Genomic DNA, 26,682 nt, shown 5'->3' on the forward strand with positions numbered 1-26,682 from the left:
GTGTTCAACAACTTTCTTGAGCTAACAGACTTGAAATTTTACCAGAGGTTGTGTACCGCCGAGGAAATTCGCTGTTTGTTCGCCTTTTTTGATGATTTTAAGCTTACAGTTGTGAAATGTAGTGCTGGGCGACGTGTTAAGAACAGAATGAATCATTCGTTATGGCTTTCCAGTTGGGCTGGAAAGAGATTTTAAGCATCGCTTCGACGGCATCGTAAGACCAGGGGTATCGCGGCGGTCGTCGATATGCAGTCCAAACGTGAAAGGGAGAGCGACCGTGAGCGAGACAGAAAAGCTTCTCGGCCAAGCCGAGGTAGTATACATTCGCCGAGGAATAGCTCTGGTTCTGGCTCTGGGGTAATGATGGTTGGACCAAATTTTCGCGTTGGGAAGAAGATTGGCTGCGGAAACTTCGGTGAACTCCGACTTGGTAGGAACTTGAGTAGGCGACCATGTTTTGCGGATTTGTTATGTATATGCCGTGCCTTTTTAACGGCATTACGGCTTCGAGTCTTATCGTAGAACGATTTGATTACTTACTTTTTGACTCTCCATTTTTATTAGGTAAAAATCTGTACAACAACGAGCACGTCGCCATCAAACTGGTGAGTCGTAACTAACTTTACTTTTGTCTGCCGTCCGAAGCTTTCATGACGAAATACAGGAAAGATATATTACCACTAGCTGATGGCAAATATCGAAAATTTTCGTTGACAGGAACCTATGAAATCTAGGGCACCGCAGCTGCATTTAGAATACCGATTTTATAAGGTGCTTGGAAATGCTGGTAAGTTCATTTTTAGTTATTCATGAATACGGTAAAAAAAACTTTCAGTGTTGTCGCAAGAAGTTGATTGCGGCTTGCAGGAAGTGCCAAATATATAGCGACCCATTGTATTTCTTTGACGGGCTGTTGATTATGAGGGACAGCCAAGCGTAAAAACATCAAGCTTGTTTCATTCTTCATAATGTAATTTTTTTTTTTTTATTCTTTAAAGAAGACTTAATGTATTTCAGTTTTTGCTCTCTTCCGTAGAGTCTATCACATGTTTATTATCATGGTCTTTCAAAATGTTACTTGACCCGGCCGGTTACCCCAAATCTGTTTCTCCAATGGGACTGCAAGGCTATACCAACTCCTAAAATTAATATTCCTAATCCTTGTACATTTTAATTTTCGAGATAAGTGATAAAAACTAAAAACCTCTCGTATTTGGTCAAGGTTGTAAATTATCACACATTTAGGAATCGGTAGATTGCTTGCAATATTCAAGTCAGTTTTCGTTGCTATCCTTGAAAAAATTGCCCTTGTATTTTATAAATATAAAAGTTCCCTTTCAATTATGTGGATTGTAACACAGAACCCAGCCGAGATAATGAAATCTCGTTCTTTCAAGAAAAGTACATTTAAATACACCGATTTTGCATGTTAATCGCAGAGTGCTGTTTGTAGCGAAATGCGGGTAAAATAAAATGGGTAATTCATCATCCCTATTTAATATACTGTATTTTTAAAACTGGGAGTTAGAACAAACAGATGTGGGATTACTCATTTGGATCTCGTATTAAATGGTTGATCGGTAAAGTATTGATTTATTTCGAAAATATTTTTAATGATTGAGGACAATATTGTCATTAATAATTTGACAATTATGTGACTTTTTGGTATTCTAATTTTTGGTTCACCTAAGATTTGTCCTTTCATTGGTGGTTATTTTCATTGGTTCACTGTGACTTGATAAAACAGTGTGTAAATAACATAGTCTTTGTAATGGTAACTTTGTGATCTCACCTCAAAGGATTTGATGAGCCCTTTTCTTTTTAAGGTGACATTTGATTATTGAATTTTCCAAGACCTTATTCTTTGGTTATTATTTGTGATTTCAACATTGTTATCGCTTAAAACAGTCTGTTCAGATAAGTATTGTGTATAAACCAAAAAGAGACCTCAAATGTTTTCTTTCACTATTTTTCCGTCATTGTAATCAATATTTTTTCGTTTTCGTGATTTTAAAAACCAAGCATGCTAGAGTACCAGGCACAGTACAAGCTACATGTAAATGTCTGAAGTTATGGTGTGGTTTTGAAGTACAGTATGTACTGATCCAGCTTTCCCAAACACTAGAGGGAAATTATGAAAAATTGCCATGAGAATGTTGAGTCCAAGATTACCCATAATTACCATTCAACAGTATCCAAAGGAAATGGGTTTGTGTTAAGTTATAATGTTGCCAAGGGCTCAAGATAACCAAGTTCAAGATACTGGGTAGATGTGTGTTCATGTGTAGCTAGTATTAGGAGGCAGTGTAGTCAAGTGGTTAGGGTGCGAGACTTGAAATCCGAGTATCCCACGTTCAAGTCCCATTCTGACTACTTTCACTGGAGTTGTTTCAAGGTAGACTTGATTTCAACTCCTCAGCCATGCTTGTAAACTAAACCAAACCACCATACCCAAGACAACTCGACTTAGGCACAGAGCAAGTGACACCGTAACCTACAGTTTATGATTCAATAGCAAAGGTTTAACACCTTCACTGCCCTTTCTTAGGCTAGTAAAAAAGATAACATTGCTTGTCTAGTGCATGTTTTGTGATGTCTTCATTTGCCCATTTGTATAGATACAGATGCAGGATAATACAAAAATGTTTTAGCACTATAATTGCAATTTTTTGTTTCATACATTAATTTTGACTCATTTTGATGATGTGGCTGTGTCTTGAGTTCAAGGTTTAAACACACATATACTCAATCAACACTCAATCTTGTACTCGTAGTCCAATCCAAAGCTTGCTATTACCTTGCTATGGATAATACTTACAGTGTAGAAAGAAAACCATTGGCTGACAATGCTCCTATTTGCCCAAATCCATCACTTTGCATTTTGTATATTTATTGCCTTGATCAAACAAGGAAAAGTACACATTGCAACATAAAGAAGCATGCATAGTACTTCAGTAAGCCAAGATAACTATGTGGAAACGATAACAAGGTTATGGTGGTGACAGTCCATTTAACTATAGAAACTGTATTTTATGACAACCAAATCTCAAGATATTCAGACACTTCATAATAAATATTTGAGATTGGAAGGAAGGGAAACTTTTGAGTGTACGCAGCTGTTTGAAGGTTCCTTTATACCTTTAGTGGACAAGACTTCATGTAGCGATAAACCCTGATCTGCATAACACACCAGGATTTTATCATATCTATCATATCTATATTATCTGGTATTTCATATCTGTATACAGCTATTTCAGTAAACTTTTCCGGATTAAAGTTAAAGAAAGATGAAAGGAGTATGGGTAGAAAAGAGAGATGGTGTAAATATTAAAATATTATAAAGGTTTTTTTTTTTTTTTTTTATATTTATATGTATAAAACACCTATCAAAGAACTGATTGTAAAATAATGAAGTACATGTAGTTTCTGAATGAAGTATGAAACTATAAGTTTCACCTCAAATATGTACCGCAGTAGTCTACAAAATTATGGTGATATCTTCTGTTGTAGCTTAAAATGTTTGTAATGTTATGTGTTTGTTTGGCATTTTAGATTCTGAGTTTATTGGACATCTCAGTTCTATTTGTTAAAAATATTATTTTAAATGCTAATGAAACTTATTAAAAAAATTGCAAGAAAAAGACTGTAGACATGCGTAAATGTCTGTGTCATTTAAAGGTTTGCATAACAGTCCCTTTGCAACTCGTGGTTCTGGCTTGTGTGTGGGCGGGGGTGGGTGGACATAGAGGCTGATACAGTTTTACAGAATTTCCTTTGGTTATACATGTATTGAATTGTATTTTTAATTGTAAAATTCATTAACTATTCATGAGGGTGCAAACCAATCCCAGCACAGTATTCAGATCACATGTACACAACTGTAAACCCCTATACAAATCAAACAATATTATTAACTATCAATACAAACTCCTGCTCAGCTAATTAGTATTCGTATAACAATACTTTGCATTCAATTTATTGTTTTCATTTCACAAGTAGAATAAAATATTTGCGTCCGATCTGTATGGCCGTTAACAATGGCTCGCCTATCGGCTCGCCATTGTAAACGCCCATAGAGATCTCCCACTCATATTTTATCTACTACTTAATCCATTGCAGAGGGGATACCTCAGGTGCACTACTTTGGCCCATGTGGGAAGTACAATGCTTTAGTCATGGAACTTCTGGGACCAAGCTTGGAGGATTTATTTGATCTCTGTAACAGACAGTTTAGCTTGAAAACAGTGCTTATGATTGCCATTCAGCTAGTAAGTGATAAGAATTTATTTTATTTGGAAATGAGCCTACACTTGTAAATAAGTCATCCTGTGTACAGGCAACTCTCTCCAATTTGGACACCATAAGGACCAGCTTTAACTGTCCATCTTAGAATAGAAAGCCAGAGGTGTGTCTCTTATGGGAAGTTTAGTTACAGTAAAATGACTGAAAAACAGTACAGATGGGACCAACATCAGGTGTCTATCTTGTAGAGGTTTCCATTGCGAGAGAGTTTACTGTACTGTATGTTTTAGGGAATTACTAGTAAACATAAAATCATCACCACTAAGTGGTGTGAACTGCTAGAACATATTGAGCAAGCAATGTTTTTTTTGTGTTCAAGCTAACTATTTTGAGAAGAACGTAAAATAATTATTGTTCACTGAAGTCAATGTGGAAATGTGTCTGGAACATCAGCAGAGTTCATCCTTGCACAAATATGACATACATGTTTTTTCATTGTATAAAATCAGTATTTGACTTGTTTTAATGTCCTATTTCCTTTGTGAGATGCGCCTGCAGGGAATCATAGTAGTTGTAATCAGCAAAACAAGTCCAAGACTTGCAGGCGACTCATAGAAGAAATTGGGCATTGCACAATACTCGCAAATTTTAAACAGTTTTCAGCCAATTTCCACCAAGTCATTTTTTTAGTGCAGAATTTTTTTTTAATTTTTTTTTTTTTAATTTTGTTGTCTTCTTTGTGTATTCATCTAAGTCAACATGGACAAGTTTTGCTTCAAAACCAAGTTACCTTGAGCAAGGTCAAAGAAAAAAATAATACATTGTATTAATTAAAAATATATTTTCTCAATTTACTTTACAGATTTCAAGACTTGAATGCGTTCATTCGAAGAATATGATCTACAGGGACATTAAACCAGAGAACTTTCTTATTGGACGTAAATCCTCTGGCAAAGAGAAAACAATTCACATTATAGACTTTGGTCTTGCAAAGGAGTACATTGACCCAGAGACTAAAAAACATATACCATATCGAGAACACAAAAGCTTAACAGGAACAGCAAGATACATGAGTATAAACACGCATTTAGGCAAAGGTAGGCAAACCAAATGTTGCATTTCTGTTGTTGAGTTATTTAAGTATAATTTGACACCCTAAAACAAAGCAGTCAGTTGACTGTATGATTTATCATTGTTTACCACTGAAGACTACAGGGTTTGATACTAACGTATGTCGCTACTGAATAAGCAGAGTATGCGGTCGCATTTTTCGATTTTTGTCACAAGTGCATGTTAGCATTTTTCTCTCTAGTTACTAGACAACTGAAAACTAATTGAAAGTATTGTGACAAACAATGTCAATACAAAGTGATCAGTTGATATTTTTGTTGCATGATAGATGCAGTTTGAAGGCCACTCGTTGTTTGAATTTGTCATGGATATCTATAGATGTTTGCATCTTAAATTTTTAGCAACATGCTTTTTCGTGCGACGTGAAGTGGAAGAAACCACCAGCTAAAAGCCTTTCATCTTCAGTGACAACTGTACTGACATGCATTTACAACATGTTTAATACATGGATCTTTATTGTTTTCAGAGCAAAGTAGGAGAGATGACTTAGAAGCACTAGGGCATATGTTCATGTACTTTCTGAGAGGGAGCCTTCCTTGGCAGGGGCTTAAAGTAAGTTAACTCTAACCTTCCAGTTAGAGTAGCTCAGTAAATACAAACACAAGTAAAACAATGTTTTAACCACACATATAGGGGAAGGAGGTGCTTAAGGTCATTCGCCAGTATTGCATTGCGCATCCCTACTGCAAATAATTTCACCTGTGGTCAGTGCGCGCATTTAAAAATGGTGGCTTGCCGGGACAGAAAAAGTGACCGTAAGGCAGGCTTCCACTGTATTTGTTAGTTTCTTTATTTTGTGCTATAATTTTGGTAGAATGATACAGCAATGAATGGTAATATTATTGCAGGAAATTTTAATTTCATTTTTTCATTTATTAATGTAGATGTAGAGAGATGAATTAAAATTGTGATTTTATTAACAGGCAGACACCCTGAAGGAAAGATACCAAAAGATTGGAGACACAAAACGTGCCACACCCATTGAAGTCCTTTGTGAAAACCACCCAGGTACACTGCAATATTCATCCCATTTGAAACTATTGGACACAAAGGGGGCACCTTTGTTAAACAGTGATTATTTTGATGCCATTATTTCTAACTTATCATTGCCTCCTAGCCATACAAGTCTTCATAAATTTAATATTTTACAAAATGTAATGCCAGCCAGTTACTGAATTCCATAATCTCTTCAATCAGTTAGATCAGCTGTTGAATAATAATTATGTGTTAGAGTGATTAAAATCACATGGTGTTTACAAATGTTGTCTTTTCTTTCATCACAGAGGAACTGGCCACATACCTACGCTATGTTCGCAGACTCGATTTCTTTGAAACCCCAGATTACGAGTATTTAAGAAAGTTGTTTAAGGATTTATTTGAAAGGAAAGGTTTTATCGAGGATGGGGAATTTGACTGGACGCACAAACAGATTGTAAGTACACAACCACCCGTGATTAATATACATTGTTAAAGGAAAATTTATTACTGTAGGTCAGTTGTATAGAACACAGAATGCTAGAACAACTTCCAGAAAACCCTGTTGGTAAACTGTTAGCCAATTGTCAGCCAACAAATAGGCAACAGTCGGCCAACAGTTTTTGCACCCTTGAACGTAAACATGTTTGCCAACCATCCCCCAACATGTTTTATGCTCCTGCATGCAAAACCTGAAAAGAGATTTATATGATTTGCATTTGTATTATCAATTATTAGCTGCTAAAACATTGTTTGTTAAATATTTGCATGATTGTTTGTCTAGCTGATAAATCAGTAACTGTTCGGTTTATTTGGCTAATGGTAATTTGCAATCCCCACAGCCAAGCCCTATTAATTCCCTGAGTCATTCAGATCCACACAATCAAAGAGATTCTCAGCTTCCTGCTGGATTACAGAAAGCAAATGAGAGAATTACGTCCACCTCTGGAACAAACAAGGTATGATCAAATTTATCTGGTTATCCATTGAGGGAGTTAATAGCAATAGGCAAGTTTCAAGTCTACCAAGACTGCTGAATAAAAAGACATCTGTGCAGAGTTAGTTTAAATATGAAGTAAAATATTCACCATGACAGCTTCACGACGGACAAAGTGTGTAATTCATTACATATGCACGAACCCCACTTGAGTGGGGTTCGTGCATATTTATGAGCCTAACGAGTGGCGTATCCGTGAAAACCGGTTTTCGAAGCCAACTGGAAACTGACTCGATCGCCCAGAAGCGATATAAGTCTAGAACTGAAGCTTTCTAGTTTCGAAAAAGTTGACTGATAGTTTGGAATAATGAGGCAACGGCATTATTCGAAATGAAGTTGATTACAACATTACGACTCCACAGCGGTTTATTTGTGTCTTTCTGAAATGGGCAATACCACTGGAAATTGTAGTCTGAAGGCTCCATTTATTCCTTTGGGTATAAGTTGTGGTAGCTGCCGAAACCGTGTCGCACAACTTCGGTTTTATTCGTTCCTAAAAAGGTGAGATGACTGGAACAATAGCGCAATTAACCTACCTTGAGCGAATGGAGTTGTGGACGTATCCTTTTGTTATTGAGTTGTGATTGAACTTCCGATAACCACTACAGACATTTTGCAGATTTAAGTATTTTGCGATGTATTTTTCGCTTATATTTATTAAAAATTAAGGGCTTCTTGAGAGCTTTAAAAAGAGATCTTGAACAAGCTATTTTGATTGTTGTAGGCGATTTAAGTTATGTTTTCGCCGAGCGCGTAGCGGCGGCTCATTTACAGAGTTAATTATGCGTATCCAAATTCTGACACATGTTGATATTTGTTTATGCCCAGACAGCTCCCAAATCGCTTTTTATAGATTTAAAATTTTTCCTTCTGTTGCTGGTATTTTATCCGAAGCGTTTTTAATTTAGTGCAAATAAAAGAGATTTTAATCAAGGACAATTCTCTATAGTCTATCTTAGCTGAGTGATCACTTTGTTTTTGCAACTCATGAAACCCGATCCGTGTCGTCTATGAAGTATGTATCCTGCAGAATAAAAAAACAAACAATGGATTTGATTTGATTTTTTATTTTTCCACGCAAAAATGCGGGTGAAACATTGATTTATAATTTTGTGAACACAGAAAACTCTTTAAGCTTAAGCTAGCGTTTAATTTTCCTAGCCTTTTTCGCCAACAATTGTAAAGCTTACTAACTATATTCTTCGCTTAAATTTATTGTGTGTCACGCCAAACTTTTGATTTACGTTAAACAATTATTTTGTAATTGAAAAGAAATGCATTTGTTCAGTTTTGATTCGACTGAGTATGCTTAAATAAACGGCTGTCTTGCATAATGTCACTCATCTAAATGTCACTATAGTCACGCAAAAACCATGGCCGATCGAATCAAATATCCCAAACAACAAAGGCAAGTGTACAGTCATTAAAGAGTTCTGTTTTATTTGTATGTGGTATTCCTTTTTACACAATTCCTCGCTTTGTTTGCATCGAAAAAATATTTTCATTCGGTAAAAAGAAAATATACTTTAGTACGCGAGCTTGCTTTGTTTATCTTTGCGCGCGTCCACTCGCTCTTAAAACTTTTGCAGTTTTTAAGTAAATGAATTGCATTTCCATGCATTGAAAGTGATAGAAAATAAAATCAGTTAAGCAGATTCCCAGGAGACATTTTTCAGTCTGTTCTGAAGACATAATGAATACCAGCAGATAAGTGTTGAAGCATAAAATTGCTGGTTTTCACTGTCACGCAATCAAAAAATAAATTCAAAACCATTCAACTACAGAAGCTATGAATTTCAAATATTATAGACGATAAATAGATAAACTATTTCTCCAAGTTTCAGGTCTGTGCGGTGTACCGTGTGCGAGTTATTTGCCGAACCTTTCCACGCAAATTTATAAAGCTTAGTATGGAGATTCCATAACTGTCCTACCGAGGGACACAAATATGGCCGCCGTGATGTCAGAGAAACCATCTGGAACTCAATTCTGTTTACAACAGCGGCAATCTTTGGCTCCTGAGCTAGTACAGTTTCACATAAACGCCACTTTATTATTATATCTGAAATGTTCAATCTGCTGAAAATGGAAAGGAAAGGCCTTTTTTCAAACAAAACAGCTTGATGTCACATACGACGGAGAACCCAAATGTGACCTCACACGGGAAAACGTACACTAAATCCGCGAAAGGAAAAAACGGACGGAAGTAAACGGAATCCACCATAAAGGACAAGCATAATTAACGCTAAAAGTGATTTGGAGCGATAAAATAAAGGATGCGGCGCAGATCTCGCCCGGAGAACGCGAATAAAAAAGAAATTAGGCCAGGCCCAACCTACAACAAGAGAGAGGGCCCGCAGCAGAACGTTTTTTTTTCACAGGAGACGACCCCGAAAAAAGTTACACGGAAAGCGCATCGCCCCCCCCCGTCCAGAAGCACCGAAAGATCAAGACGAACCCCGGAAGGCACGCCGCCCGCGGAAGGCACGCCCCCACACGAAACACAAAACCCCTTGAAAATTCGCGTACCGGTGTTCCCGAGTTCGCGAACGAGAAAAAGACCTAAAGGAGAGCGGCCCACAAAAGAAACCTTAAACAGTTTAGGACAACCCGTGACGAAGTACGCCGCGGTTTCTTTTCCCGTGTTAGGTCACAAATATTCAAAATGCTCTGTTTAAAAAACGAATGACACTATCGTTCTGGAAATTTGCAAAAAGATATATTTTTAGTTTATCTTACACCTACCTTATGACAACGAAAATTTAGTAGGCCTAGTGAATTTTGATTTCAGAATTTTATGACGTAACATGAAAACCAAGAATAAAATACATAATGTTGTTAGAACTGTAGTTGAATTGTCACTTATAATCTTGTGGATGTTTTTGGATCGAGACTTACCCTGTACAGGGGCAATTCCATGTCATGGACGTTACAATTCAGACCAATTTTTAGAACTTTAAACTTAATTGCATTGTCTAAGGACCAAAAAAAGTTTTACAACTTTTCATTGATGTACAAGTCTGTGCACCTTAGTGTGTTAATTTGATTATTTCCTTTTGCCAGTTGACTTATTTGTGCCAGGGAAATATTGAGAAAAACTACTCTCATGGACGTTACATAAAAATCAACCACATAATTTAGTGCATTAGCATTAGTTTAAAATTCCTGTGAACCTCCAAGCTTTTTTAAAATATCATCTCCATGTCAATATGATTTAGTGATTTTGTTAACTGAAAATTTTGTTTTCACCTCCATTGCCTTTGACAGTTCTTCTTGGAGACTAAAAATGTTACGTCATGGACGTCACAAAAATTGTCATGGACGTTACACTGTGCGAATTCTTCTTCAAGTTTACCAAATAAATAAACTTTTTTTCAATTGTGGGACTCTAGCATTTGTAGTAAACAATATTTCTTGGCAGTTGGAAATGAAATTATCTTGCTAGTTAATGTAAAACCTGTGAAATGCTCATTTAAATTTTTGAGGACATTTCATGATCCTTACATGACATATTAGCCTACATTTTAAGCAAATCTTTTACCATGAGCTTGCTCTTTACCAACCCAAGCCTGTCTTTTGGAAGAACTGCCCACTGCTATACTGTCTAACTATTTTTGACCTTTTCCACAGGCTTTGTTAAAGTTTTGACTTTTTTTCAACATTTTTGCAAAAAGTGTAACATCCATGAAATAGTGTCCATGACCAACTTTTGCTGCAGTTAGTTAAAAAATGTTACAGTTTACCAGAGTTTTGTTTTCATCAAAATGTTTCTTTTTGATAAGTTACAAAGCAGCAGAAGTATTTTAAGAATCCTTCAAATAATAACTAAAGGAGAGAAAAAAAATGTGCAAAATTACATGGACGTTACGTAACGTCCATGACAGAACTTTACTTCACTGTTACTATTTTTTAAAAATATTTTGGATGAAGTCTTTATCAGTTAATTGTCAACTCTAATGAGAGAATTTTCCTTATATAATTGTTTGTATTCATTAGCATTTTAAAAGTATGATTTTTGTTAGTTAAAAATGTGCATCACAGACATTGTAAATTATTAAGAAGGTAAACCCGTACTTTGGGGACCCCCCTAAAAACACTGTTGTCACAGACAAAGTAAAAGTTGTTTTTCTGTATACTATAACATGTCTACAATGAAGCACAGGTCATTATTCCATCTGAAATATCTTTTGAAAAATCTTGATTTTTACACCTCTCATGTGGAATTGCCCACAGATGCATTTTAAGTCTTTTTATTTAGCGGTCTTGGTAAATTCAAAACTGGACTATTTCAAATTGTTAGCCTAAAGAATTTGATAGTGCACTAGGCAGTACAGTTAAACCCCACTTATTCCAACTCGGTTATTTTGAATTCCCTGTTATTTTGAGCTAAAATCCATTTCCTTTGGATTTGCCCTTTAGTTATTTACTATTAGCTTTTTCGAGCTCCCACTATTTCAAACTATTTTTTTGTTTCCCTTCATGGTTCAAAATAGTGGGGTTCAACTGCATTTTCAGTTTTCAGTGGTACATTCACATATTAAATTTGATTTTAACTCTTGTTTTCTAGTCTGCCCAAGACAGAAAAGGTGCTTGGGCTGACAATTCACAAGGTCTGAAGACTTCCGGCCTTTTGAACCCAACTACAGACAGATTAGGGGGGTCTGTACAAGTGGTGAGCTCAACAAATGGAGACCTTGGCCCTGTTGACGAAAGCCGTCTTGATGTAAAGGCTGGTGCTCCTCTACATGCACAACAACAACCAGAAGTTGAAGTTGTTGAGGAAACAAAGTATGTATCGATACATTTTGATGTTATCACACTTTGTATCTCTTTTGTTCCTCTGGTGTTAATGGGCATTGAGTTCAAAGTTTGTGACAGTTTTAAGTGGTTTATTAAACATTCAACAATGCAATATGAAGGTTCAACATAATAAATGACTTTCAGTGTTGGTGGCCTACAGCATAAAATTAATGCTTAAAGGGGCTATGTCACGCAATTTTAGGCAATTTCGGCACTGACCAACTGGTCATAGAATTAACTGGAATATTACTAACAATAAACGCTTAAAACTGTAGAATAACTCAAACGAAACACAGAAAGGCCAAAAAGGGGCATGGATGGGCAAAAAAAGAGAAGATTAAAAAGGATTGTGTTCAGGTAAACTTGAAAAACGTGGGCTCAACTTTTTTCAAGCTTATCTCAATTCGTATGAAAAAATCATCATTGTTTGTTATGTGGCCGTGATCTTGCCAATGATAGACTTTTACTCTGCCAATTTAAAGTTTAGAGCTCTTAATAAACAAAAATAAATAGAGTTACCTAAAATACTGTGACTAAGCCCCTTTAACACTGTCAATGATCTAATAAACGCCCACTCTCAAATAAACGCCGCGTATCTAATAAACCCCTGCCCTGAAGTGCTGAAGTTTGTACTAGACGCCCCTCTCTAATAAACGCCCCGTGTTTAATAGACACCCCCCTCCAAGAATCATCTCAAAAACCAAGGAAATGTTCCATAGAGTAAAATCACGCAATAAAGTTAGTGTTTTGCTTGATTTGGACATTGAAGAGGCCAACAACGCCAACATTGTTGACCCCGATGATGATTAAAATGTCAATATCGAACTATGCATGACATCTTTAAGTTTTGCATTAGCGCAGATTAGATAAGTCTCCTACTCACCACCTCTGTTATGTATCTTACTCCACTAGAAAACTGCCCACAGTGCTGGAAATTACTGTCGGCCATTGGACATTGTCGGATCAAATATGCCAAAATGTCCGGCCAATTTTGCAATATGTTCAGACATGATGTCCGAGAACTTATGTGACTATGTCTTGGAAAATTTTAAACATTGATTTGAAATGCGAAGTAATGTCCGACCAATTTTCTAATATGTCCGTTCAAAATAAAAGTTTGGAAGGACACATGTCCTGTTAAGTAAGAAAAATTATTTCCAGCACTGTACCTATCTTATCTGTTTTGTTGACGTTGTTGCTGTTAAATTGAAATAAACACCTCATATCTATTTAACGCCTCCCCTAGGACCTCAAAAATTTAATAGACGCCCCGGGCGTTTATTAGATCACTTACAGTATGTAAATGTTAAGTGTAGTAAAAGAAATATTGTTTTTGTCTCCTTAGGTGTTGTTGCTTTTTCAAAAGGAAAAAGAAGAAGAAGCAGCCAGTTGCAAGACACAAATGATTTTTTCCCAGGCTCAACATTGGTTTCTGTCCGAAATTCTGTAGCATAAGGATAAAGATGTTAGAACTTTTTGTAGAAAGTTGGGTCAATTTTATAAGGAAAAGAGATGGAATTTAATGTAGAAGCAGACCTTGGTTCATCTTACTCCATGGCAGCTCAGTACATTGCACAAAATTAAGAAGAAAGTCTAGTTAAAATAATGAAGGATTTTAATCTAGTGAATAATTTTATTTGTAACAATAAGTTAATTAAAGATGATCAACCGTCCGTAAAATTTGCACAGTGGAAGTTTGTTTGTACATGTATGTTACTTGGTGGACTGAGGAGCAGACTGTTTTCTGTGGTTGAAACCAGAAACTGAAAATATATTTCAAACAAAGTTGCAAAACATAAACACAGCAGAAAACTCACTGAGACTGTTGGTCAGCTTTATTTGTAGTGAAAATGATCCAGTTGAAGTCAAGTTTTTATAAAGTTTGATCAACTAACACTATTTACACTTCTGTTCAGTCTCTTCTGGCCATTTTAAAATCATTCAGTTTCTTGTCTTCTCTTTCGCTCGCTTTTAGACAAAATTAAAGTGTTTTGGTGTTTGAGCAGAGAAAGTGCAAGTTTTGTCTTGTTTCTATTTATTTTGTAAGACTTGAGAGCTACGTGTAGTATAAGAAGCTAAATTGGGCATTAATTTCTAGAAAATAGAGAAAATACTGGGAGATCATAGATGCTTTCCCATTTCCTTGGCTTCAAAGTTTGTCTAACACAGAAAACATTTCTGCAATCTGATGATAGTGAGCAGTTACATGACATTTGCTTTGAAATCACAATAAATTATAAATAATAGATCTTACTGAGACTTTCAACATCCACCGTCCACTTGCAAATCGTAAGCACCTAGTGTAAGTCTTTTTCTTCTTCTTAAAACTTCTTAGCTCCTCGTGGAAATCAGTTTTTATAATAAAAACTGACCTTTTGATGGAGTATCTATAAATAAACATGATCTCAGTGTACCAATTTTGGAAGAGTTGTGTTGACCCATTTCATGTTTGTAATCTGGCCAACAAAGCTCTGAAAATTAATTTGGTTGTATTTATTGAACATTGTTTTGTATCATGGATGGTTGAATTGCCTCTCTTGCTTTGGTTTTCGGTGATGACTTTGACAAAACAGAAGTTTAGTCTTGACTAGATTATTTTCTGTTGTAATGTGTATCTCCTCAACACTATGTAAGGAGTTGTTAGTGGTTTTTGTTCGCATTATAAGGTTTTTGTCAGGAGATCCTTTCTTTTTATAGTGAAAGCCAAGCAGAATCTGAAAGCCACTATCCAATGTTTTTTTTTGCAATCAATGATCTTGCCAAAAGATATCCCAGCAAATTGTGCCATGAGAATAGTGGAGTGTTTTTTTAATTGACTTGCGGAGACTTTTTGGCCATTACAGAGGAATATATCGTTCCTTTGCTCTGATTTACTGCTATAATTAGTTTTTCCCTTGAAAATTCATTCTTAATTAGAAGTCCCATTTTTGCTAATCACAAGACATTTGTTGGAATAATTCAAGCCAACATAAGGTAGACAGTACACGTGTCCATTTTTCACTGATTTGTAATTGTACAGAAATTCACTGTATCCATTATTAGTGTCAATTTACTTAGAGATCATTAATTTTGGTTTGTACAGTCTAAGGGGAAAATATTTTCCTTATCATTAAAAAACATTTAAAGAAAGTCTCTTGAAATCTTTGTATACTTAAATGATTAATTATTATTAAAAGATAAACCTTTTTTCTCAGTTTGCTTTGTTGGGTTTGTGAAAAATTGACTGTTGTATTTCTGCAAGTGACCAGGACTTCAATCTTGGACAAAACTGTTGAAACACTTAGGAAATTTCCACTAATTTAACTAACAGAGTTCAGTTTCAAAACAAAGCCTGTCGAACACAAACCTCAAGAAACAACATTGAGTACGGGGAGAGGGGGATAAAATCTTTTTACCCGCTTGAAAGTCGGGACATTTGTGAAAAATGCGTGAAATGTGTTAGTTTCGACTAGTTTTGTCCAAGATTGTAGTTCAACTCCCCCTGGATGGGATGCTAGTCCACCACAGGTTTATCCCCAGCATTTCATTCTCCAGTACCCATTTATACACCTGAGTTAGTAGGGCTGTAGGCAGGTTTTTGCATATGGGTGGTTGTGAGTGCCGTAGGCGCATGTGTCTAGGGGGGTCCAGGGGTATTATACCCTGGGAAATGTTGAAAAATCAAGTTGTCGAGGTCCACATTTCTCCTTTCCGAGAGTCGTTTAAAACCTCGCTGCCCAATTAGGTGGACCTTTGTGGTTGATGGGGTGGAAGGGGGGGGGGGTGGGGTTTGAACAAAACTTCTGGTGCATTGATGGATCACTTCTTAATTGATGCAAAAGATGAAACACCCATAAAAAACTACCAGTATACTTGTAAATTTTTGTAGGCACCATTAGCCACACATTTAGCAAAACACGGTTTAATATTCACAAAAAATGCCCTACAAAATATATAATGTTTTAAATCTACAACATATATATATATTCCAGATTACTGTTAACTACAGTAGTATAATTTATCAAATTAATCTGCATAATATTTCATTCAAAGGGAAATATAAAAATTAGTCCTTGTATAAATTTAGTACCTAACCTAAAGGCTATGGTATGGAATATTGATTGTTCAAAATTTAGGCAACTGTCCCAAAGTTAGAGCAGTGAAGAAAAAGTCCACATAACTCTTGCAAACAAAGAGTTGCACTTACTGAGTAAACTAATCTATTCTCTAATAGTTTGCTTCCCAGTTTTGATTAATCAACTTATCACTAATTTACATTTTCATAAAAATAATCGTTGCTATTGTAAATCCTAAGATTGCAAAACTTTCCATGTCTTCAAAAAGCCTAAAGCAAGAGCAAAAATAATATTGTAGTGTTAGTTATTGTATCAATAACTATACAATCCATACTGGTTTGAATTTCCCTTGGTTTTCAATTATGGCAACTTATCAAAAGTTTTTGAAACAAGTCTCATAATCAGTTGTAACAGACTGCTGAAAGTAAATGAAGTAAAACTTACATGTAGAAAGTTCTGTAGATAGTTAACAGAATAAATAGTCCCTATGGAAACAATATACCAAAATGCATTTATACTAATACAGAAGCAAATATTTACAGTGTGAGCAAAAGTGGAGATTATCATTTTAGTCCTCAACAATTTCTTCAATTCCTTCGATCCCCTGTTCTTCAGATGAAGTTCCTGGACGTTCATTTGCAACTGATGAGGTAGGTTTTTCTGGTGAAATTTCATTACTTGGGTTTTCTTTGGGAAAGAAATCTCCAATACCTGCAAATGAAGTAATACATGTGGTGTTTAAAAAACACTGTGTGGCACTGTTGCCAATTTTTTGAGATGAATTCTTGTGTAAGGTTTTTTGTCACAAAGTACCTCTCCTCACCAGGGAAAGTAAAATTAATGCATACCAACAAATGTTTGATTGAAAATAACACTTAATGAGGCCTTCCATGGGGTAAAAGTGACAAGCAACATGACCCTGAATACTGGCGACACAGGAGCATTTTAACAGCGACAAGCGACATCATTTCAGCACTGAAATGCGACAGCGACACAATGCGATAGCAAGACAAATAGGGGGAAAAAATGACAGTGACATTTAAGGCTCTTGGCTAGGTGTCATCAGTTCTCAGGGACATGCGACATTGCAACACAGCTTCCCCCCTTGGAAGGCCTTCTTAATCACTTCATTCTTCAGAAAATAACATCATTGACAAATCTTTCTGATGAGCAACTATGCACAGGAAAAGGAATGGAGAAAAGTCAGTCATATTTTTACAAAATATTTTTGTAAAATAACTTAATGTGATAAAATCCTTTTGATGACCTATTAATGAATCTGTTGACCTGCACACCTCTCTGTATTTGGTTAAAAAGTGTGGAAATCTGAAAATTGGTTGAATTTGTTATGTTGGCAAATTATATAAGTAGGTCTAATGTTAAGTATTAAATGATGAATTAATAACATGTTACCATTTAATGGATATTCAAATTTTTTTTTTTTTATAGCACCTTTTTGCCATTTGGGAGATGGCCACCATTTTACAGGATTTCCTCCAGCATACTTGTTCTTGCCTCCTGAGCTAGTTGGTGAACCAAAACTACTTGCAGCTGATGATGACCCACCTCCTACTTGTTTACGAGGAGCTTTAGCAGCAACAGCTGTAACAAGAACAATATTTCAACTTCAGGCACATACAACACAGGCGGGCACAGGTCATATTCCACAGGTCACAAGCACAGGTCACTGTGCACTGACATATTAACAGGCAACATAGTGTCACCGAACACTGGGGATAGCTGTTTAGGGCTAGGGGACTGTGTTTAGGCTGTTAATATCAGCAACACCGTGACCTGTGCTGTGACCTGTGGAATGTGACCTGTAAAAGAAACCTGCCGCATACAACACAGCTGTATATTAAGGGAAAGGAGTGGCAGGGTTTGCCTGGGGGGGGGGGGAGACTCCCATATGAACGGGACAGGGATGCTTGTTGGAAAATAGCCGCATAGCAGGCGCGAAAGGGGAGGGAAGGGGAGTTGGGAAGAGAGAGAGAGAGCGAGGGAAAAAAACGCCTGCCACACACGCTAGTTGGAAAACCTTAATTAAACTGCTAAAGAATATTGGCATATTTCTGTCCTGAACACCCTAGCAAGACCAAAATCCATTATTTACACCCCTAAGCAAGACGAGGAGCATCCCCATCCCTTTCACATTTGGGGATCCACCCTTCCCCCTCAGGGGAGGAGGTTGACAAAGGCTAGTGAATCACAAAATGTATTGGGCTTATGGGTTTAGTAGCCAGTCCCCAGAAATTTAAAACATGCTTAATCTTACTTAAACTGGTATCTCAATAATTGGTGACAGTTGTGGACAGGTTGATTTAAATGGTTACAAAGTAATGTGGCAGTCCAAGGACCAGAGGAGAGCATAGGGGTGGGGTATTGGAGCGAGTGGAGTACCCTCAAACACATACATTGATCAGTTCTCATCCCCACCATGACTACAAAGGGTACAACAAGCCTTATTTGGGGGAGTACCCCTTGTCTTATTCATTCCCTTGAATTTCAAATTGGTAAGTTCTTTTGGTGGAAAAAAGGCTTTACTCGCATTTTAGAATTCAATTCTCTTACATGTTTCCTTTACACTCATTGATGACGACTTTTCTGGAGATCCCAAGCATGAGATTTTTCTCCTTTGGGAAAATAGTTCTACATTTTATGCAAATATTTACTTCCAATATGGCCGCCTTGAAGCGTTCCTCTTCAGCCGAGTTAATATCCTCCACATTTATTTGTGTCGTAATCGATTGCAACTGTTATAAATTATCTAAATTCAGTTTCTTTACGATTTTAAGGAAACTTTGTGCGTTTATATAAATGTGAATTTCTTTAATAGCCCATCTAAACATTTTCGCTTCCAAACTTCAAGCAAAAAAAACGCTAATGTACAGACTTGCGTCAAAAACGATACCTTGTGCTGTTTAAAAGATCGTCGATTTTAGAACCACGACTGAACAGACAGATTTGATTGGTAACAGTAAGTGTTCATTAGAGTTAAACAAGATCGTCAAACTTTTAATACTTTTAATAGTTAGAGTCTTAGTGACAAAACTTGGTAATTAATTGTAATTGATCTAAGCTTGCATGTTGATTTCATCTAGATTCAATTCACTTCAAGCATCATTTCAGATATAAAAGAAGGAAGAATTTCATTTTTCATGTAAGCTTTTATGCCAGAAATTTAAAGTACCGGTGCATTTGGTTCTGCAAAGAGTGATTTTCAGTAAGCTTAAGCTTAAGCTTAAGTTGTAAGTAAGGTCATGATCCAAACCGAATTCAAAAGCAAATCGAGTGAAATGAACATGATGCGTTCGATTCACGCTTCGTAGCGACGGCTTTTATTATTGCTCGGCCGAATTGCAATCTTTTGCACGCAATTAATTTGCTCACCTCTCCTTCCAGCGCCATCTGCTTTCGTTCGTACCATTTTGCTCTATTTAGATGAACTCGAAACAAACTAAACACTGTAGAGCGGGGAAAAGTTAGAAATCAAAATGTCTTCCTTCGAATATTCGCGCCTTTTTTATTACGCCTCCCGCCACATGACATCGAGGCTAATCAGTGACCGGAAGTCTAATGTTGTCATGGCAACTCATGGAGTGAAGGCAAAATAGAAGCCATTTGCAGCGTGAATTTTGATTTGATGACTTTGATTCGCAAACTTTGAAGACCTTTATTTAACGCTCTCCTTGTTGCTGCTTCCTCTAAACTGGTAAGTTTATACTAAGAGATGTTGAACTTCATATCGATCGTTTGTAGTAAACGGAAAGTTTGCATGATGATTAGAAAACGCTCACATTCCAGTTGCGTAGTTTGCAAATACAGCTGTAGTCCTTTATGAGTCAAGAGACTCTTTGTGTACTCAATTTCAATATCAATTTCAAGTTATTGCTTCCATCAAATAGAAGTTCATATCAGTTCGGTAATCAAACAGTTTTTCCTCCTTGAATACGATATATAAAACTATTTATGTTAACTCAAATATTTAAAATGTTGTGAAAGACTCAATGGTTTTGTACATTTCATTAGTTTTGTTTGTTCTAGTAATATCATTACTGTAGTACCATTACAGGTTGCTAATGCTGCAAAAGGTCTTGTCATTTGAGCTTATTTGTAAAATTATCCTTGCTTTTTTGTTGCAGATAAAATCAATTCATCTTAGAAGATTTGAGGAAAACAAAATGACAGAATTGATGAACAAGATTCCTCCTCAGAAAACAGGTTCAGAATTCCTGGTCGCTTCTCATTTTACAATCAGCCATGAGGATCGCTGGGCACCAAATAAGGATCCACATGTGTACAAGAGTACATTTAAAAAGGACTACCCACCCCTCCCTCTAACTAAAAGGGAACGCATACCTTCCCCCTCTCCTGCAACAATCATGCACAAAGATGACCGTTATAATGATAAGTGTTCCATGACTCGAGGTCACTTTGTTGAAAAAAGTATTGGGAAACAGGATTATGCAAATTCCACATATGCATTGACAAAAACGAATTTCAAGATGGATTCTGACAGACAGCTGAAATCATTCCAGACAACGCACAAAGAGTATTATCCAGTTCGACCTCTTGATGAAGCCAGGAACCCGGCTGCCACAGGAAAAAGTGACTGGATGCGAAGCTATATTCCACAAGGTGTGTTTTTATTGCTCAGCCTTGCAGTGGAGTGCCACGTAAAATAAAGTTCTATTCAATTTCTATTCTATGGACAACTTGAGTCATGGTCCTGGCTGCACACATGTATTATTATTTAAACTTCAACAAAAATTATTTAGTTGGATTGCAAGGTTACAATCATGTAAGATGGCAATTGACTGAGAATGGACCATGGGCTTTGTCTCTCACCCCGGTCCCTCACCCATTGTCGACTAACAGTCTTGTTCTTGGTCACCCATAAACATTATAATTTACAACAAGTAAACACCAGACTTTTAATGGTATGTTGAGGCCCTGCCAGTGTTAATTCCGACAAGCGACACGGCCCAAAAAGTAGCGACAACACATAAAATAAAATTGCGACAAACAACAATCTTTATGGGAAAAAATCAATTCCGACAAGGACAAGCAATTTTCCTTCAATTTAGTTACCGACAGCAACATGAAGAGCGATAAAACAGCGACACGGAACATTTTCAAATTTAGACAAGCGAAGCGAGAACCCCCCTGGCAGGGCCTCTATATTTCATTTTTATATGTATTTTCAAAGTACTGTACATGTGTATTAATTTCAACACCATTGATAAACTTCAAGCCAAAAAAACTTCCATAACAAGCACCCAGTTCAAATATTTAAAATGATTAATTGACTTTTGGACCTTGTTATGTAGGTGACAAAGAGAAAGAGCTTTGGCCACACTCAGACTACCGAAGTAAGTTCTTAGGCAAACAGCTGAGTAAAAGAGATGTTGTGAAGCCTGTTGACGGTCCACCCACTATAACTGGGGATGCAAGAACACACCACTTGGGACAATTTACAACAACTACCAAGTCAGAGTTTGTTGGACGCTATCTGCAGAGACAACAGCTTATGGATCCTGCTTTGAGGGTAAGTTGATAACAAAATCAAAGTGAATGTTTTAAGAGTTATTACTTTCTTGAGGAAATCATTAAAATTCATCTTTTGGCATAGTTTTTGCAGAGTTTCCGCTAAATTAATTTGTTTTTAATTTTTTTTGGATCTTGGTTTCAAAATGTATTCTTTCTTTGCTCGGCCTTATTTACCAAAATTATATTTTTTTAGAAAAAATAACTTTTTTAATTGAAAATAATTATTAATAATTATAGTTTTTTATATATATTTCTTTTTGATTTAAACTGTTAAACACTCAGGTACTCCAGCCTGACCTGTGGCAGTCATTTTGCAGTGTTTGCGAAAGTGTAAAATATTTGTACACTGAAAAAAATATTATTATTGTTGAAACCAGAAATTTTATCCAGACATTTTTTTCTTTTGATGCCGTTGTTTGGCGAAATAAAATCAACAACAGTTCTAACTGTGCCACTGACAACTGTGAGCAAATTGGTCCTGGTTCTATACTTTAGTTTAAAAGTTTCAGTAATTTTATACCAGTAACTCTTTTTGATAAATAACAGGATAGAGGATCAAGCATTCCTCAAGGTGATCAGGAAAAGTGTAATTACTTGACTTCAACCCAACAAGAATCCTTCAGAAGACCAAGCTTTAAAGACTTCACACCTTTTGACAGAGAAGATGCTGTCCATAAACTACGGAGAACAACCTTCCAACTGGGTGACAGGCGTGTTCCTGGACACTTGAGGACCACTGCAGCAGAATCTTATCCTTCACGTTTAATGCCCAGTAAGCTGACCTGATAAAACTAGCTCTAGCTAGTGCATATGAAATGATTTTTTGGCTTTAAAACAAAAGAAATCTATAAAAATTATAAGCCTAGTTTTCATAGAAATATTGCAGGCAAAAAAATTGCGATCATTTGGAAGCACACTTCTGGGATTGCCTTCAATCATCTCTCACAACTGCAGGATTTGCCATGTCATATCCTCCACAATCACCTACTATTCTCTGTGCCCGGGGGGGGGGGGTACTCCCTATAATGGCCTAGGGAGGCTCCGCCCGAAAGGGGTACCTTTTTCAGGCTTAAGGTGTATGAAAGCGTAGGGATTTTTCAAGTTTTGGTATACGAAAGGGTATGGAAATCTGCCATTTAGGCATTTAAAAGGGCCTTTAATTAAAATATTTCGAACAGACGTCATTTACGGCTGTATTATTTTAATGTATTAAGCGCTACATGAAAATGACAAGAAAACGTCCTGTTCTAAGTCTATTCCATGTCTTTTAGGTACATGAAAGGGGTACCCTTTTTCAGTAAAAGGTATACGAAAGGGGTACAATTTCTGTTAAAAATGGTATATAAAAGGGTAAGGGGTCAGAGCTCGGGGCGGAGCCTCCCTGTATAAAACTTTTTTGAATGCCCCCCCCCCCCCCTGGGTCTCTGTGATCTTATGATTGAAAGGACCTTAAAAACAAATTTTGACAAATTTATCTAAAATTTTAATAATTTGGGAAAGTTGAAGAATTGACAGTATATGGCAAAATTATGGTAGAAATTATATAGCTTTCATTTAAATGGCCACACTTTGGGGTTTCATTCACATAAAGTAATTACCGGTAATATATTAAGAGATTTTGCTGGCCATCAAATATTCAATTTAGACCTTTCCTTTTTCAAACCACAGATTAAACTTAAACTCAATGCAATATTTTCTTCATTGATAACAAAGTGGTGAATTATATTTGAACATTGTGTTTTGCCTTCTTAAATAAAAAGATCCAAAAAACTCTTTTGAACAAAATTAACAAATAATAGCTTTTCTGAAAAATTTTAACAGTAGGTGCTATTATTTGTTGCAGACAAAAATATTTCTGCCAACCTTGACATGGGAAAGAGCAGCTTTCCTGAAGGAGACATGGATCCATTAAGATCTCACGAGAGAGTCAGCGTAACTACCAATGACGTCTTCTATGGGAAGCCTGCACTTGGATTTAGAAATAAAATAGTCGATGGTTCTCATCTGAGGACTGAATCACACGTGGATCTGGGTGCGGCAAGAGGAGCACGCTTTTACGACACTTCAATGAAGTCTGACTTTAAAGCAATATCAGTCCCTTACAAGAAAGCTGCACCAGGATTGACGACGAACAGCAGCATCCCGTTGGATTATTACAGTAAGTACTTGAGTTTGGATAATTCCAATATTTTAGTCATGTTATGGATGATTACAGCCAATTTATAAGGAACTAATTCCAGGGTGGATATTCTGCAAGAATTTGCCTGGGTGGGGGTGAGCAGCACACTTCCTGAAACCCTTTTGTTGACTTTTGCTATTTCAGATCAAAATAAGTGATTTTCCCTACCTTGAGACTTGACCAAAAAATCAATACCCTATTTCAGACTTTAAATTCCTGACACTTTTAAATTTTCACACTTTTTCTTCTTCGTAAAAGTAATTTTTTGACGAATATCCATGCATTGTACCTAATTGATGACCAAAGTACAGAAACCCTACCCCTGTTCTACAGCTCAACAGCCATACCCTTTGGCGCTGCGGTACACCTACCCCAGCCCCGCCCTCCCCGGAAGTAACCACTGATAAGTTGAAAGTAACATGTTGTACATAAGTGCACAGTGTTCGTAGTAACTGTAATTTGATTCTTTTATTTTCTTTAGGTGGTGCACCTGTTACCATGCCAACAAGCTGGAGTGATTTTCCATCACATGCTGGTGTTCCAAAACTCATTCCCAACCCTGTAGCTGTTGATAATGTAAGTTGGAATCTAATTCATAGAATAAATTGAATAAAGCTTTCATACAATGTAAATGCTAAGCACTGCAAGTAAAGTCTGCATAATTTTTGAGCCTAGTGGTTAAACAGGCCAGACCTTACCTTAGCATAAAGCGACTAGGAATATGTCTACTTCCCCCTGGATGGGTTGCTGGTCCATTGCAGGGTTACCCCACAGCATTAAATAAATTTCACTGCTACCCATTTATACAACCGGTATATATAAGAGAAACTATGGGAGTGAAGTGTCTTGCCCAAGGCAAGAACAACACACAGTTACCCCAGCCAGAGCTCAAACCCAGACCACTCAATCTAGAGTCTAGTAGTGCACTAACCATGGTACCACAGTGTAAAACAATCTCTCTTTTCTTTCAACAGCTTAAAAAATCACACATTAAACCTCCAATTCCAGAGGAAAGAGAATTCAGCACAACACACCAAAGAACGTACACACCAAAAAGGACTTCAAGAAGAAGCGTTGATGCTGGCAGCTTGCAGCGCAGCTCTGTCCCACTGGGAACCTTATATACTTATGTTTGATTGTTGTCAAGTACAAGTTCTTCAAACATGTAAAGTAGTTAAGTTTGTATAAGTCAGATAAAGTGTGTCCACCAGGAACAAGTATTTATCTGTATTGTACCAGTCAACATGCATGTAGAAGATGCTGTTTAGTACTGCTAGAATTAGTTACAGTTACACAACTGTGTACTTTCATTACACTCAAGGGATGGTTGCAACTGTAAAGAACATAATGTAAAGTAGAGATGCACATATATTGTACTGTCCCACTTTTAAATAAAATCTTTTTTTATTATTTTGTAAATAAATATAAGATGGTGTGTTTTACTCTCTGTCAACAATTTGGTACATGTCAGTCTGGTGTTAATCCTTTAGAGTAAAAAGGATTCCACAACTTTTTAGTATAAAAATATAATATTTCCAACTTTTTGGTCTGTCTGATATCTGAAAGACGTGTTTGGGTCAGGTAGCAGCTTTCGCAAGGTCTCCACATTAATGGCTGGCTACCCTGTGAGAGAACAATAGAACAAACAAAAGGAACAATGCCCCTAGCCCCAAAAACAATAGCAACTGCTACACTAAAGGACTAGTAGAATTATGAGCTTACAAGAGCTGCTACACTACTGGCATGTTTTGGTGGCTGTTAGCATTGAAAACTGTTCTGTAATAACAATACTGTGAAGTCTTTAAGTATCAACCCTTGTGTCTCATTACTGATGATCTGTGCAGTCATTCCTGGTCAGTTTGTGAGGGTATTATGTAATGTTAAGAGAGAGAGTGACAAGAACCGCGGTGAGACTGAACCGACACGCAAACCAGGACTCACTGCACAAAAGAGGGGCCAGATGGCGAGGGCATCAGAAGACACCAACTATTTATTTCTTTTTCATGATTATTAATGAGTTTTTAAGTACATGTCGAAGTCTACATAAAGGAAAAAAAAAACTAATCTGACAGAACCTTGGCTGACAGACTGTCAGATTGAATGGCAAGTACCTTCAGCATTTTCCCAGAAACACACCAAGCTGTAAAATTCCAAACAGTATTGCCAAAAATGATAATGATAAATTTACAATTAAACTAGTAATAATCAGAGATTATTGGAGTGCGTTCGACCCAAGATAGATACACATAATAAGGCTAGCAAACGTAATCCGAGTTACACGACTGTTTATATCGTCATACAAATTTAAAACGACAGCGTGTGCAACATAAAGCGCGCATCCAACATCACTCGAAACTATCAGAGAAACAATCTCAATCCAACAGTGCACGAGGCAGCACAGCAATTTTTTTACTTCTGTTAAAAGGAGGACTGCCGAAACGTTTATTTTTCAGCACAACTTACAGGGCAAACTCGCAAACGCAAACCGAAGGAGATCGTTAGAACGAATCAACCTCGCTCCCAGGGTCTCTCGCAAAAAAACTGCGACATCATTAATTAGCCAACCTGCCACAAACCAAGATACATAGAACGACACATAAAACGACTTTCACTGGACAGCCACGGGACCACACGCCACCACAAGATTAGGATTTGTTTTCCTACCGTCGAACACAAAAATTGTTTACAGACTAGCGTTTTCGGCTTCATGAATTGTTTTTGCGCACGCTGTCTTTGTTGACGTTGCTGTGACG

General features: G+C 36.8%; 3 protein-coding genes across 3 annotated transcripts; 2 read left to right on the forward strand and 1 right to left on the reverse strand.

Moving 5' to 3' along the window:
* Nucleotides 1–15,338, forward strand: LOC144637840 (casein kinase I-like). The gene is made up of 11 exons (XM_078496963.1): nucleotides 1–430; nucleotides 565–605; nucleotides 718–787; nucleotides 4,120–4,268; nucleotides 5,105–5,339; nucleotides 5,840–5,925; nucleotides 6,297–6,381; nucleotides 6,657–6,805; nucleotides 7,191–7,307; nucleotides 11,913–12,133; nucleotides 13,491–15,338. The coding sequence occupies exons 1-11, from the start codon at nucleotides 247–249 to the stop codon at nucleotides 13,549–13,551; spliced, it is 1,398 nt and encodes a 465-aa protein (XP_078353089.1). The 5' UTR covers nucleotides 1–246; the 3' UTR covers nucleotides 13,552–15,338.
* LOC144637090 (uncharacterized) lies at nucleotides 8,634–25,663 on the forward strand. Its single transcript, XM_078496274.1, has 8 exons — nucleotides 8,634–8,644; nucleotides 19,846–19,912; nucleotides 20,343–20,838; nucleotides 21,531–21,748; nucleotides 22,297–22,522; nucleotides 23,594–23,908; nucleotides 24,411–24,505; nucleotides 24,904–25,663. Exons 3-8 carry the CDS (start codon nucleotides 20,382–20,384, stop codon nucleotides 25,063–25,065), a joined length of 1,473 nt encoding a protein of 490 aa, XP_078352400.1. The 5' UTR covers nucleotides 8,634–8,644; nucleotides 19,846–19,912; nucleotides 20,343–20,381; the 3' UTR covers nucleotides 25,066–25,663.
* On the reverse strand, nucleotides 16,031–19,744 carry LOC144641802 (PCNA-associated factor-like). Its single transcript, XM_078500828.1, has 3 exons — nucleotides 19,591–19,744; nucleotides 17,653–17,802; nucleotides 16,031–16,911 (listed from the first exon to the last, which is right to left on the reverse strand). The coding sequence occupies exons 1-3, from the start codon at nucleotides 19,625–19,627 to the stop codon at nucleotides 16,769–16,771; spliced, it is 330 nt and encodes a 109-aa protein (XP_078356954.1). The 5' UTR covers nucleotides 19,628–19,744; the 3' UTR covers nucleotides 16,031–16,768.
* Nucleotides 25,664–26,682: the final 1,019 nt, after the last annotated feature.

This window comes from Oculina patagonica, chromosome 1 (assembly GCF_052425735.1).
Source record: "Oculina patagonica isolate OP01 chromosome 1, crgOcupat, whole genome shotgun sequence".
NCBI classification, from domain to species: domain Eukaryota; kingdom Metazoa; phylum Cnidaria; class Anthozoa; order Scleractinia; family Oculinidae; genus Oculina; species Oculina patagonica.

Bases quoted from the DNA above. Each gene is read 5' to 3' on its own strand.
- LOC144637840 (XM_078496963.1), top strand. From the start codon at position 247: ATGCAGTCCAAACGTGAAAGGGAGAGCGACCGTGAGCGAGACAGAAAA. The intron at 5,340-5,839 runs GTAGGCAAACCA...TATTGTTTTCAG, and splicing joins AAACACGCATTTAGGCAAAG to AGCAAAGTAGGAGAGATGAC. The intron at 5,926-6,296 runs GTAAGTTAACTC...TTTTATTAACAG, and splicing joins TTCCTTGGCAGGGGCTTAAA to GCAGACACCCTGAAGGAAAG.
- LOC144641802 (XM_078500828.1), bottom strand. From the start codon at position 19,627: ATGGTACGAACGAAAGCAGATGGCGCTGGAAGGAGAG. The intron at 17,803-19,590 runs GTGAGCAAATTA...TTCTTGTTACAG, and splicing joins AGATGGCGCTGGAAGGAGAG to CTGTTGCTGCTAAAGCTCCT. The intron at 16,912-17,652 runs GTGCTATAAAAA...CTTCATTTGCAG, and splicing joins ATCTCCCAAATGGCAAAAAG to GTATTGGAGATTTCTTTCCC.
- LOC144637090 (XM_078496274.1), top strand. From the start codon at position 20,382: ATGACAGAATTGATGAACAAGATTCCTCCTCAGAAAACAGGTTCAGAA. The intron at 22,523-23,593 runs GTAAGCTGACCT...TATTTGTTGCAG, and splicing joins TCCTTCACGTTTAATGCCCA to ACAAAAATATTTCTGCCAAC. The intron at 23,909-24,410 runs GTAAGTACTTGA...TATTTTCTTTAG, and splicing joins CATCCCGTTGGATTATTACA to GTGGTGCACCTGTTACCATG.